Below are 14,309 nucleotides of genomic sequence, written 5' to 3' on the forward strand. Positions count from 1 at the left end.
AACTATATGTGCATGTCTTTCCCTTGGAAGTCTCAGGCCCCTGAATATCCTGCTTGAAAACCACTGCTCTGGAGGATGCAGTTCTAACTCCTCAGCAAAACATCCAAAGCCCTTTGTGATCTAACCCCTATTAATTTCCCTATTCCTATTTGTCCCGGGCTGGTTCCCTCCAAACACAGCTCAGGTCTATCCGACTGTTTCCAGTTCTCTTTTCAGGCCTTTACTAAAGCTACTTTAGTATCTTTACTAAAGCTACTTTGTATCTGGAATGTCCTCTCACCTCTTTATTCCCAGAAAACACTTGATAATTTTTCAATGCTCCATTCAGCCCAATTAATAAGCAGCTGGTAACTTTACGGGCACCAAGTGAGTGGTTTTTATGCAAACAATGCCTCAGTATTTATTGCAAGAAATTAAGGATGGGATAGAACACTGTCCCAAGGGTCTCCCAGCTACTCGTTGACTGGCTAAATCAACAGGTAATGACGTTAAGGAAGATGGGATCTGGAGTAACTGAGAGAGCAGGGATAACTCCCTAAGGAAGGAAGGATTAAAACATTTCCTAGATCCAGATTGGGAATGTGAAGACCAGGGAATGGGGATAATATAGTTTTCCAAGTAAATTTGGGTTAAATATCCTTCTAATGTTCTATCAGAACACACACCACACATACGGCAAATGCTGTTTACCTGATTAAAATCTCCCCTAGACTATAAGCTCTGTGAAAACACGCCTGCCATGCTCACCACTGTATCCGCCCCCCCGCCGGGCCTTCCACAGTGCCCTGGCTCACTAAATATTTGTCGATGTTTATTAAAAATCGTTGAATGATTAAATGAAGTAATGGATGTATGGATACATGAAGAATTTAATTCCACAGCACCTCGGATGCTGTCTGAATCTCTAGTTTAAGAAAGTAGTTCTCTACAGATAGTGAAGATGGGGAAGTTAAAAAGTGGGTATCCATGTAAAATTCAGCCGTGAGGCCTGAGAGGAGCTTGGGCTTACACCCAAGCAGGGAGAATTTAAACTGCAGCGGAGCGGGAAAGACGAGGCACGGAGGCCCAGGGTGAGAGGATGCTGCAGGGTTCGGGGCACCCAGAGGCGGGGCGACTAAGTTCACTGGGCGTGGCGGGGAAGGGGGCGGAGGGGGGAGGGTGGAGAAGGGTTCCGAAGAGGCGCGAAGTCCTGGCAGGGTGGGAGGACGCGGCCCCCTCTCCTCCCAGGGGATGGAGAGGTGGCGGGCAGGAAGCAGGGCTGGGACAGGAGCGGCCAGAGGGCTGGGGGCCGCGTGAAAGGACTCGGGCAGAGGGAGGGGCGGGAGAGTCGGGGCGGCGGAGGGTCGTTTTCCTGGCTCCATGGCCACACTCACCCAGCGGACTCAGCTTCGCCCCGGCTGGGCGCCGGCTCCGGGCTGCTTCCTCCCTTGGCCTTCCGGGCTAGCGGGCGGCCTCAGGCGCCCCTAGCAACCAGCACGGCCACACGGCCCGCGCTATCAGCCGCCGGCGCCGCTGCCACCAGCCACGCACTGCGCGCGCCCCCAGCGGACGGACGGAGGGCCTGAAGGGGCGATCCCAGCGGGAGGGAGGCAGGCGCGCGGAATCTCGGGGATTGTGGAGTTTGGGAGGGCAGGCGGTCACACGGCTCGCGCACACGCAACGCTTCAACAGGGGTGGGACTCGTCGAGTGGAATTCTGGGAGATGTAGTCTCAATGTTAAATCCGTTAAAGGCTAAGTCCTGGCGGCGCTATACCTTGATTCTACCTAACCCCTATGGACTCTTTCTTCGGCCGTGCCTTAATTCGCTCCTCTAAAATCAAAGAGCTCAGGCTTTATTAAAGGATTTTCTTGTAGTTCCTTCCAGTAAGCCTTTGAGTTTGACCCCAGGAAAGGATAGATCGCCAGATCCGCCATGCTTCCGTCTACCCACCTTCCCCTAACCCCACCCACCCAACAGGCTCCAATTACAACCACCTGCTTCCGGGGCTCCAAGTGTGAACTTTAGGAAACACTGACTCAGTTAATTATCTCGCCAGGCAAGACAGATTGTACCCCCTCAGTCTCAGATGTCCCTAGACCTAATGGATTTGGAGATCTCAAGAGAGATGGAGGGTGAAAACTTTTCTAAATAGTCTGCTACAGAAATAAAGGGGACAATAAAAGATGAAACTAACCTAAGGAAAATAATCGGGACCAGAACAAAGATGCTTAATAAATATTTGATTTAGGCAACAGTCATTGATAAATGCTAAAATCATTAGAGGGTTGATGGGGGATTTTTACACTGAAAGGACATTTGCTATCACTTGTATATTTTAATCACTCTTAGATCATGAAATGTGGGGCAGCTATAAATTATCTCATGATATGCAATTTGAACTACACAGTAATACTTAGGAAGTAGTGTATTTTTGTCTAAAAATCATTTGAATCTGAATCTTAATCAAACTCTTGGCTCCAACTTCCAGTTTTCAGGAAATAAAGAGAAACGTCGTCACAAGAAAGCCATTTGACCAATCCAGAATGTAGGCCAACGTATCGAGGAATGACCTAATTTCTCCGACAATTTCAGAGTATAAAAAAAGAGTGAGGTGTTCTATATCATAAGAGACTTAAGAGACATAATTACATCAATGAGTGGACCTTGTTTAGATCCTGATGCAAATCAGCCAACTGCAAAAAAGATACTTTTGGGCTTCCCTGGTGGCACAGTGGTTGAGAGTCCGCCTGCCAATGCAGGGGACGCGAGTTTGTGCCCCCGCCCCCCCCCCCCCGGTCCGGGAAGATCCCACATGCCGCGGAGCGGCTGGGCCCGTGAGCCATGGCCGCTGAGCCTGCACGTCCAGAGCCTGTGCTCCGCAACGGGAAAGGCCACAATAGTGAGAGGCCTGCCTACTGCAAAAAACAAAACAAAACAAAAAAGATACTTTTGAGACAATAGAGAAATCTGAACATGGATGGGGGAATATTAAGAACATAGATAATGTTAAGAAATCATTATTAATATTTTTAGTTATTGTAGTTTACTGAATGGTGACCCCCCCAATATATCCTTGTGTTAATTCCAGGAACCTGTAAATATTACTTTATATGACAAAATATGTGAGTGAGGATTTTGAGAGGATGATCTTGAAAGGATTAAGGAATTTTCCTGGATTATCTGGGTGGGCCCTAAACCCAGTAACAAGTGTCCCTAGTGAGGCAGAGGGAGCTGGGACAGACACAGAGAATACACAGAAAAAAGGAAGAGGCAGTGTGACCAAGGAGGTACAGATCAGAGTGAAGAGGAATGCCTGGGGCTACCAGAAGGTAGAAGAGGCAAGAATGGATTCTTCCTTAGAACATTCTGAGGGAATGGGGTTCTTCAGACAGCCTGATTTCAGAATTCTGGCTTCCAGAACTGTGAGAGAATTTCTGTTGTTTTAAGTCACTAAATTTGTGGTGATTTTTTCTGGCAGCCACAGGACATTTTGACATCTTTTAAGAAGATATCCTTATTTTTTACAGACACTATAAGGTATTAAACAACATGGTGCTAGGGGGTTGCTTTTGCTTTAAAATACGACAGCAAACACCCTAGTAGCAACGAGCACAGGTAGCATCCAGGTCTTAGTTTCTAATACCACTACATTACAAGGAACCAGGGCTCCCTAGAGAAATGGCTGATTCTCAGACCGGAACAGGAAATATACAAAATGAGCCCGAAGCATCTGGTAGTGCCAGAAAGAAAGTGTTCCTAAAACAAACAAAAAACAGATTGGTGGGTGTATGTCACAGGAGCTAACTGAAAGAACTCCCAAGGACCAAAGCTCGAACAATTTGAGCAATAAAATCAAATAAACAGTGGTTTATGACCCAAAGTATAAAATATCCATGAGTCCCTGATATAAATAAATGGTTGAATATATTCACAAATGTGATAAAAAGACAAATCTTCTATGCAGAAAAATTCCCCCCAAATTATTTAGATACTCAGCCCTAAAGGAGGGGGAGTATAACCCCCATTCCTCAAGTTTGGGCTGTGCAGAGCGACTTCTTTCCAATGAGTACAGTATGGAAAGGGAGGCGGAGTAGGGCAATAGTAGTAACAGTAGAAAAATCTGACAAACATCACTTCTGCCAGGTGATCAAGGTCAACACCAAGTCCTAGGTCATGTAGATAGTATATGCCCTTGATATATGATGAAAATGGCATTTTACTTTTGTGATCTTCCTCCCCCAAACCCATAATTCCAGTATAGGCATGAGAAACACCAGGCAAATTCCAGTAGAGGAGCATCCTACAAAATACCTGACCAGTACCTCTCAAAATTGTCAAGGTCACAATGTTCATTGCAGCACTATTTACAATAGCCAGGACATGGAAGCAACCTAAGTGTCCATCAACAGATGAATGGATGAAGATGTGGCACATATATACAATGGGATATTACTCAGCCATAAAAGAAATGAAATTGAGTTATCTGTAGTGAGGTGGATGGACCTAGAGTCTGTCATACAGAGTGAAGTAAGCCAGAAGAGAAAAACAAATACCGTATGCTAACACATATATATGGAATCTAAACAAAAAAAAAGGTTCTGATGAACCTAGGGGCAGGACAGGAATAAAGACGCAGACGTAGAGAATGGACTTGAGGACACGGGGAGGGGGAAGGGTAAGCTGGGACAAAGTGAGAGAGTGGCATGGACATATATACACTACCAAATGTAAAATAGATAGCTAGCGGGAAGCAGCCGCATAGCACAGGGAGATCAGCTCGGCGCTTTGTGACTACCTAGAGTGGTGGGATAGGGAGGGTGGGAGGGAGATGCAAGAGGGAGGGGATATATGTATGCATATAGCTGATTCACTTTGTTATACAGCAGAAACTAACACAACACTGTAAAGCAATTATACTCCAATAAAGATGTTAAAAAAAATTGTCAAGGTCATCAAAAACAAGAAACTTCTAAGAAACTGTTAGAGCCAGAGGAGCCCAAGGACAGCTAAATGACGTGTAATGAGATCTTGGAACAGAAAAAGGAAATTAGGTAAGAATTAAGGAAATATGAATAAAATACAGGTTTTAGGGCTTCCCTGGTGGCGCAGTGGTTGAGAGTCCGCCTGCCGATGCAGGGGACACGGGTTCGTGCCCCGGTCCGGGAAGATCCCACATGCCGCGGAGCGGCTGGGCCCGTGAGCCATGGCCACTGAGCCTGTGCGTCTGCAGCCTGTGCTCCGCAACAGGAGAGGCCACAACAGTGAGAGGCCGCGTACCGCAAAAAAAAAAAAATTAATTATTGCTTGATGCAATAGCCTAAAAAGTTTGGATGTAAATTTAATTTCTCTACATTAAATTGTTTACATACCAGATAAGCAAAATATTTCAAGCTAGTGTTTAACAAATTATTTGGAAAAGGCAAATAATTCCTTTACAAGGTAATTCCCCCTAGTTTACCTTCTAGGAAAAATAAAATCCGGATTTAAAAACACAATACTGTATACATATTTGTGTTAATCAGACAGGTCTTAGTGAAGTACTGTGGTTTTGTGAAAAACAAAAACAAAATTTCTGATTTGTCAGAGATACATTCCGATGTACTCATGGATAACATATGCTGCCCAGGATTTGTTTCAAAATACTTAAGTAAAAAAAGAATAGGGCTTCCCTGGTGGCACAGTGGTTGAGAGTCCGCCTGCCGTTGCAGGGGACATGGGCTCGTGCCCCGGTCCGGGAAGATCCCACATGCCGCGGAGCGGCTGAGCCCGTGAGCCATGGCTGCTGAGCCTGCGCGTCCAGAGCCTGTGCTCCGCAACGGGAGAGGCCACAACAGTGAGAGGCCCGCGTACCGCAAAAAAAAAAAGAGTATATGGTAGCTATCGAAGTGGTGATGGGGTTCACTGAACTAATCTCTCTACTTTTTTGTATGTTTGAAAATTTCCAGCTAATAGACTTAATGTTCAAAACTGAACTAGAGTTTTCCCACCCAGTACCACTCCACTAACAGCCTTCCTCACTTCAGTTAATGGCAATTCCATCCTTCCAATTGCTCGGGCCAAAAACCATGGAGTCATCCTTGACTGCTTTCCTTTGTTACACTCTCACATCCAATCAGTCAAGAAAACTTATTTGTTCCATCTTCAAAATACATTCAAAATCTGACTACTTTTCACCACTCCAGTCCAGGACACCATTATCTCTCATGTGGATTATTACAATAGCCTCCTAATTGCCCACACTACTTCCCCTCCTCCCCCATTCCTCACTGTCCATCATAATACAAGAATGAAGAGCAATCTTTTAGAACATAAGGTAGATCTCAGAACTCCTCTGATCCAACTTCCAATAGATCCCTACTCTATGTAAAATGTAAGGTCTTTAAGGCCTACATCTGGTCCCTATTACCTTCCTGTCCTCATTTCCTACTGTTCTCCCCCTTCTTTTTTCCATCCAAACTGGCCTCCTCATAGCTCCTCAAGCACTCCAGGCATACTTCCATATGGCCATACTCCAATGGCCTTTGAAGACCATTCTCCCTGCATAGTCTTCCCTCAGAGAGCTGCACTGCTTTGTTCAAATGTCATCTTCTAAGTGAGGTCTACCCTGGCTATCCAGCTCAGCACTCCTCATCACCCCCCTTCCTGCTTTGTATTTCTCTGGAGCTTTTATCACATTCCTACATACTAAAAAATTTATTTTTTTTAAGTTTTCTTTAAGTAATTTAATATTTTATTTATTTATTTTTGGCTGGGTTGGGTCTTCGTTGCTGCGCGCAGGCTTTCTCTAGTTGCGGCGAGCAGGGGCTACTTCTTCGTTGCGGTGCACGGGCTTCTCATTGCGGTGGCTTCTCTTGTTGTGGAGCACGGGATCTAGGCGTGCAGGCTTCAGTAGTTGTGGCGCACGGGCTTAGTTGCTCCAAAGCATGCGGGATCTTCCCCGACCAGGGCTCGAATCCATGTCCCCTGCATTGGCAGGTGGATTCTTAACCACTGCGCCACCAGGGGAGTCCGCAATTCACTCATTTTAATAAGCCCACTGTCTCCCCAACCAGAATGGAAACTCTATGACCAAAAGGCATTGCTTTACCTCCAGTGCCTAGAATAGTATCTGGCGTATAGAAAGGACTCAATAAATATACGTTATAGAAAATAGACTGGTGGTTGCCAAGGGGGAGGGGCCTGGGAGAGGGTTGGATTGGGAATTTGGGATTAGTAGATGCAAACTGATATATATAGAATGGATAAACAACAAGGTCCTACTGTATAGCACAGGGAACTATATTCAATATCCTGTGACAAACCATGATAGAAAAGAATATGAAAAAGAATGTATATATGTATGTATAACTGAGTCACTGCTGTACAGCAGTAATTAACACATTGTAATTCAACTATACTTCAATAAACAACTTTAAAAAACAAACAAATAAATAAATATATATTGAACTGAACTGAAATAATCTGGATAGGAAGAAATTATGGTGGTCTCTAGAAAAAAATGTTATTTTTGCCAAAATATAAACACAGACAGTGGGCAATGAAAATGAGGTCTAAATGAATTCTTTATAAAAATAAAGGCACCTTACTCATCTTTCATTTCTAAAACAAGTGGAATTTAAGGAAGGACAAAAAGTAGTCTCCCTATGTTACAGATGGAGAAATTAGGGCTCTGGGAAGCTGGTTGCAAGCTATCCAGTGAGTGAAGGTTTAAGCTTTCCAGTATGGATTATGATTCTAACCAACGGGCCTGCCAAACATCCCTTTCTGGTAAACTGTACAATCTCCATCCTTCTAAAGCAGCTGGGCTTCCCTATACATTGAAACTCCACCAAATATTAAAACTAGTCATTAAGCCTGAGATCAGAAAGCAATCCAATTTACCCCTCTGTTTAAACCTATCCTTTCCTATTTCAGCTCCACTGGCCCTGGCTTGGAAGTAGGTGATCACATGCAGCTCATCTGAGATGGAGGAAGCTGGAAGGCAGGAAAAGATACAAATAAGCTTCCAAACCAGGATCTTCTGTGAACAGAAAACCAGTGCTTCCAGCATCACACATCAGCTAAAAGAGCTGAACCTCTCAACTTTTTACCCTAGCAGCTCCAAGTAGGGTTAAAAAAAAAAAAAAGAAAAAAGGAAGGAGAGAGGGAGGGAGGGAAGGAAGGAAGGAAGGAAGGGAGGAAAGGGAAGGGAAGGATGGGAGGAAGGAAGGAAAGAGGGAGGGAGGAAGGAAGAAAGAAAAGGTACACTCCCACCCCCACCAATGGATGGGAATGGGGGCTACAGGCTGGGGAGCCCTCCATAACAGGGACTGATGGCATTTAGCCCCACAGCAGGCTATCCCCTAGAGGCAGGCTCTGTCTTCATCACTGTCTGGGACCATTGCATCTAAAACAAGAACCTGCTGGGAAGATTTCAGGAGCTCCAGAAAGGAAGAGACCTCTCAGGTAGAAGGTGTCTCCCTAAGGTCCAGGAGGCATGTCCCTTGGGTTTAAAGGCACATTATTGGAGAAAAGACCCCCTGATGTAGAGAAGAAAGGAATCTCCTCTGGCACCACAACAATGAAGTTTACTGGCTGAAATCATCCTGAATCTGGGGGAAAGAAGGAGTTTTATACATAAGTCTCTTCTAGGTTCTCGTTCCCAAATCGGTTGATTGGCAGCTTATCTCTTTCAGTCTCTTTAGCTCTTGGTTGAGTTGGTGGCTTGTAGAGCAGAAAAAGGAAGGGTTGGCAACAGTAGGGCAATGAACATTGGAGGCTGGACCCCAGGAATCTGGGGTCATGTATTGTGGGTTGGCCTCAAGAGGTGAATGAGTTTCCTGCAGTGTTTGGCAGAGGCCAGCCTGCGACTGCTACATGGCAGTAACTGATTCCCCAGAGAGAGCAAGGCTAATTTCTCACGGGCACCCAGGGACACCAGCACCTGTGGGATAGAGAGAGATGACAGAACATGACATGCAGAGGACTGTGATTTGGCCCAGCAATTCCCACTCTAGAAAAGGAAGAAAAAGAAAATGAGCTCTTGGGGACTCAAAATAGGTTGTGTGGGAGAAGACAGACCTTGGGGACAGGAATCACCAGGACCAGAGGTCTATTTCCATTCTCTTTGGTTACAGACCATGAAACCAAGGCACCAAAGGACCTATGCACTTGTCCCCAGGAAGAGGTAATAAATGCAGCAGTAAAACTAAGCCAAAAGGTGAGACTCCCAGCTGTGGATCTAGACCAGTGGGTCTGGACCTCCTTACCACCAAGAATCCCTTTTATTATTTCCCCACACGGACTGCCAAAAAACTCTTATATCATAACCATCCTGTCAGAACCTCTCTTCTGCATGAACCACCCGATGCTGCCACATTGAACTATTATAATTTGGAGGTTTAGCTTTATCACAGGTAGACGTATGATTTTTCCATTGGGCTGTTTATATACTGAAAATTGAACAGAAAGAAGAAAAAACAGAGTAAAGCAGGTTAAAAACATGGGCTCTAGGAACTTCCCTGGTGGTCCAATGGTTAAGACTCCATGCTTTCACTGCAGGGGCCACAGGTTCAATCCCTGGTCAGGAAACTAAGATCCCACATGCCGTGTGGCACGGCCAAAGGAAAAAAAAAAAGAGCATGGGCTCTGGACTTAGACTCTTGAGTTCAAAAGTCCAATCCTGCATATTAGCTTTGTAACTTGGACAAGTTATTAAATTCTTTGTGCCTCAGTTTCATTGCCTGCAAAATGAGAAGTAAAGCTTAAACCAGATAATAAAGGTAAAATACTAAGCATGGTACTTTTCACATGGTAAGTGCTAAAAAAGATAGTTAGCACCTTCGTGGCCCTCAGAATGAAAGCACTCTATACCTCAACGTCTAGTCTTCCCTCACCTCCCTCCTGCACAGCCTCCAGAAGAAAGAAACACTGGTCCTTGAGATCCCAGTCATCTCCTAGCCCAATGGAGCCTTCTTCCAGGTCCCCTCCCTTCTCCAGGTGTGAAATGTTAGATGAAAAACTCATGACCAAGTCACGGCCTCTGGGTTTCCTGCTCCCAGAGAAGGATACAGCTTGGGTTTCTAGATGTCCCAATTCCTTAAAGACTATCTCAGAAAAATGTTGTGAAAACCAGCCCCATCATGGTGATTCCGAAGTCCCTCAGGTGTACCTGATGGATGCAGGGCTCCTGTTGGAGGCTCCGGAGGGCAACAAGGGCGGCCTCCTTCACATTTGGCTGGGGGTCTCCACACGCCACCTCTAGGAGCCGCTGGGGTACTTGGCACCGTAACAGCTCGTCCCCCAAACCCTCAGGCCCCAAGTTGCCCAGAGCTGATGCGGCATTGCGCCGGATACCAGCCTGAGGATCTCCAAGCAGCTGGGTCATACTGGGCACCGCAGCTGCCAGGGCAGGCCCCAGGGGACCAGCTTGGTAGGCTGCATTGCCCACAGCAAAGCTGGCACCACGCCGCACAGCAGGGTCTTTGTCTCCAAGCCCCAGCAGCAAAAGGTTGAGCAGTCCTAGCTGGCTCTGCAGGGCCCCGCGCAGGGCTCTGCTGTGCTGGAGCAAGTGTCCCAGAAGCCCGTAAGTACGGGCCCGCACAGAATTCTCTGGGTGGCCCAGGAGGCTGCGCAGGGGCCGATAGGATTCATCGGGGCCAGCCAGGAGTTCCTGGATAAAGGACAAATGGCTGGGAGACAGTACCCGAGCAGTGTGGGCCAGGAGGGAGAGAAGGTCAGAGGTCAGCAGCGGCTGGTCACCCAGGAGGGCAGCTGAGAGGAATGAGATGGTGGTTGTAGGGCAGGCGGCTACTGTGCTCACAAACTGGTTGAGAGAGGGGGGCTCAGAGAGAGCCAGGTGTGTGAGCAGACTGATGGGCAGCTCGGCTTGTGTCAGTGGAAGATGGTGGCAGCAGACCTGGAGAAGGGGAGGGGTGCAGGCAAAAGAGCTCAGGGAGAGGGAGAATACACTGCAGCAAGATACTGAGACGGAGCCCACAATCTGGGAGAGAGAAAAGCCAAACTCTGGTGAGAATACCACAGAAAGCCGGAAGACCTGAGCCACAGCACCGCACGTGAGACACAACGTGGAGCCCAGGGGAACAGGTCCTTCCCAAGTCCATGCCTTGCTCTGCAAGGACTTAGTCTCTCTGCTTCAGAGACCCGCTCACTGCTTAATGCCAACAATTTCCAAGGAAGTGATTCCCAGCTGAGGAGCTGAGTCTCCAGGGCCTAGACTAAGATATCCACCCCACTGGGTTCCAAGTGAATCCAGATATCGGACTGATGAAGAGAAGAGGCACCAGCCCAGCTCCAACCACATGCCCCTGTTCAGGCCCGAATGCTTTCTCCACTCAACTCTTAGACCAAGCCAGGTGCTGCACTCCTGCAGGGGCCTGCGAGAGCTGTCGGGAAGTGAATTTGAGTACACAGGGTTGGGCCACCTTCCTCTCCCACCTTCCTGCCTGGGTAGCTTCCCCAGTACCTGCAGCAGGTGGGCTGTGACTTCTGAGTCTGTGAGGTCAGCCAAGACACCTTCAAGGAGGTCAGCATCCACATCCAGGGCGAAGGGGAAGCAGAGGAGCTGGCAGACAGAGAGCACCACAACGGGGAGAAACTCAGGCCCCTGAGGCCTAAGGAGAGGAGAGTGGAAGGATATACTCAGTCTGGTGCACCCAACCTTTAGCTTTCTTCCCCCGACTCTTCTCAAATTCCCTAGTCCAGCTCTCCTTCCCCAACCTCAGTAATCCCATTTCTTGCCTCATAGCTCAAGCTGTCAGCTCTTTCTCTCCTGCCTTCCCCTCCTCCTACCCCCAATAGCCAACATTGAATTTTCTGGTCTCCCTCCTCTAGCTCCAACTCACGTCTGGGTCAGGTGATGCAGGAAGCTGGGCGAAAGCAGATGCTTCAGGGTGGACATGAGGATACTTCCACGCTGAGACAGGTGGCTCAGGCATAACTGGGGTTCCTGGGTAAAGGTGGCCATGGCCAGGCTCAGCAGGGCTGCCATGCCTGGAAACACCAAGAATGGAGACCCAGTGGAGCAGGCAAGAGGTCAGGATGCCCCTGCGTCCCCAAGGCTCTCAGGGCTACCCTCAGTTCAGTCCCTTCCCTGTCCTTGAGCAGCTCCAGCACAGACTCTGCCACCCTCTCCCCAGGCGGCAGCAGCAGTAGCCACCTCCATGGGCTAACCCAGTTCTAGGCTGTTTCCTCTTGAAGAGGAATCAACACACTGGCCCGACAAAAGGGGCCGTGCTGTTGGAAAGATACCTTGGGGTGAGATCAGCGTCCAGTCTGGCTCTGGGCTTTGTGGACTGGACAGTGACAGCTCCTCTTCCTGTACAGATGCCTCCTCAGGGAGCCTCAGCACCATGGAGAAGCGGTGCCACAGAACGGTCCACATTTCTGAGCTAGCCATGACCCTTATTGGATTACCCTTCCCCTGCTAGAGACAAAATTGAATGAGGGTAAACGAGGAGGTCCAAGACAGGAGTCAAAACGCCTTTTTTCACTCTTGTCCCTGACCTACGAGGAAGAGGAGTCCCAGAAATAATTCCTTCTGTTTTCCCACCTAGGATTTCCCTGTTGTCCCAGTTCCCTCGCTTATCACATCTTAACCCCTGACCTCTCAACCCATGTGTATGTCTACTGGAAACCAGGGAATTACAACTTTCTTCCCACTGAATCCCAAGGGATGTAGCTGAATGGTTCCCCTTAAAGGGTCCGTACTGACAGCAGATGGGTCCAATTTAAGGCCATCACAGGCGGTGTGAGAGGAGAGGTGACTGTGTTGCTTCTTCCTTCCTATTGGCCAGTGGCTCCCCAAAGCAGCTCTCCTTACTTCCCATCCGTCCTAGGATGCAGCTGTACCTGGGTGAGCAGCTGCAGCAGAAGCATGAGGAGGCCATCATAGAATCCACAGCCACCCGGTGGAGTCAGCCGGACCTGTCGGAGAGAGGTGGGAAGAGAGCAGATCTGAGAGGGGTGAGGTGACCACACAGGCCTGTGCTCCCAACTCCAAGTCAGGCAGAAGGAGTTCTTCTTCAGCCTGGTGTAGTGGGGAGAGTTCTTTTGGACTTAGGAGTCTTGGCTCCTGCCTATTCGTTCAATGACTAACTCTGTCCTAAAGACACACAGTCAGTAGGGTGAGCAGGCAGACAAACCATTAGGGTTTAGGAAGATGCTTTTGCTACACGAGAGGCTGTGAGTGAGGGCTGTGGAGAGGGAACGGGACACAGCTGAGAGTGCTAACTCTGCCTCCTGGAGGTAGGAAACTGATGGGATTAAAAGTTTAAAAGGGAGATGAGGGGGAGGGAGGGAGATGCAAGAAGGAAGAAATATGGGGACATATGTATATGTGTACAACTGATTCACTTTGATATAAAGCAGAAACTAACACACCATTGTAAAGCAATTATACTCCAATAAAGATGTTAAATAAATAAATTAAATTAAAAAAAAATAAATAAAAGGGAGATGAGGAAGGGAGAGGTCAAAGCTTCCATAAAGGCAGGTCGTGAGAGACCACAGTGAACTTTGGAAATGTTAATTCTTTGGTGGAGCAGGATTAGAGAGCCCAGAGGGAACAGATGAGCTTTGAGTAGCCTGCTAACCAATTTGGACATTAACCCAGAAACCGTGGGAAGCCACTGAGGACTTACACAAGCTCCACATGGGTGAGATTTTTGTGTCTCTCCTTTCACTGCTGTATTCTCGAAGCCGAGAATAGTGCCTGGTACTCACTATTATATTTATGTGTGAAATAATTACCGGTTGAACAAATGGGCAGGTTTTCCTTTAAGAAAGCTCACTTTGGTGGCAGTGAAGAAAATGGACTGGAGAGGAGAGAGGCTGGAGGGGAGATCCTTCAGGAGGCAAGTGTGAGAGAGAGAGAGAGACACACACACACACACACACACACACACACACACACACAGACACACAGACACACACATGCTGCCTCCCCCTCCCCCTTCAGAGGTCCTGCAAGTTAACAACAAACCTAAAGCCCTGACAGTCTGGACTCAGAGGGATCTGAGGGCAGAAGGATAGGACAGGAAAGACGCCCTGATTCTCTCGCACTCCTTAGTTTACTCTAGGCTTGCTGGCATTTCAGTCTTTCTCCCTGAACACAGATCTTATTTGACTCCGAAAAAATGCGTGTCTGCATTCCCTGGTAGAGCTCACCTCCGCAGGGGCAGACAGGGCATGTGTGGCAGCTGCAATCCACTCCACAGGCTGGAGGTCAAAAGTCACCCCTTGCTGACCAAGCTGTCCCAACAGACAGGCTGCCGAGCTCTGTGGAGAGTTAGACAAGGTGGAGGAATGTCCGCATCTGAATGGTACTCG

At 47.7% G+C, this 14,309-nt stretch overlaps 2 protein-coding genes across 11 annotated transcripts in view; both read right to left on the minus strand.

The window, feature by feature from the left end:
- The window catches only part of TTLL4 (tubulin tyrosine ligase like 4), a 38,263-nt gene extending 36,607 nt beyond the window's left edge, over positions 1-1,656 (minus strand). Inside the window, exon 1 of the mRNA XM_032637881.1 lies at positions 1,374-1,656. The gene's annotated coding sequence lies outside the window, so the exon portion shown is untranslated. The remainder of the gene's footprint in view (positions 1-1,373) is intronic.
- Positions 1,657-7,525: 5,869 nt separating this feature from the next.
- Positions 7,526-14,309, minus strand: part of STK36 (serine/threonine kinase 36) — a 28,437-nt gene continuing 21,653 nt past the window's right edge. For 8 of the 10 annotated variants that reach the window (XM_032637282.1, XM_032637279.1, XM_032637280.1 and 5 more), the window contains 7 exons: positions 14,148-14,258; positions 12,831-12,905; positions 12,231-12,405; positions 11,825-11,972; positions 11,446-11,593; positions 10,132-10,878; positions 7,526-8,904 (listed from right to left, as the gene is read on the minus strand). In XM_032637282.1, the coding sequence (XP_032493173.1) occupies positions 8,761-8,904; positions 10,132-10,878; positions 11,446-11,593; positions 11,825-11,972; positions 12,231-12,405; positions 12,831-12,905; positions 14,148-14,258 (1,548 nt within the window). In that variant the 3' untranslated portion in view covers positions 7,526-8,760. The remainder of the gene's footprint in view (positions 8,905-10,131; positions 10,879-11,445; positions 11,594-11,824; positions 11,973-12,230; positions 12,406-12,830; positions 12,906-14,147; positions 14,259-14,309) is intronic. The other 2 variants (XM_032637283.1, XM_032637289.1) reach the window with 2 other exon arrangements.

This window comes from Phocoena sinus, chromosome 7, assembly GCF_008692025.1.
Source record: "Phocoena sinus isolate mPhoSin1 chromosome 7, mPhoSin1.pri, whole genome shotgun sequence".
In the NCBI taxonomy this organism is placed as follows: Eukaryota; Metazoa; Chordata; class Mammalia; order Artiodactyla; family Phocoenidae; genus Phocoena; species Phocoena sinus.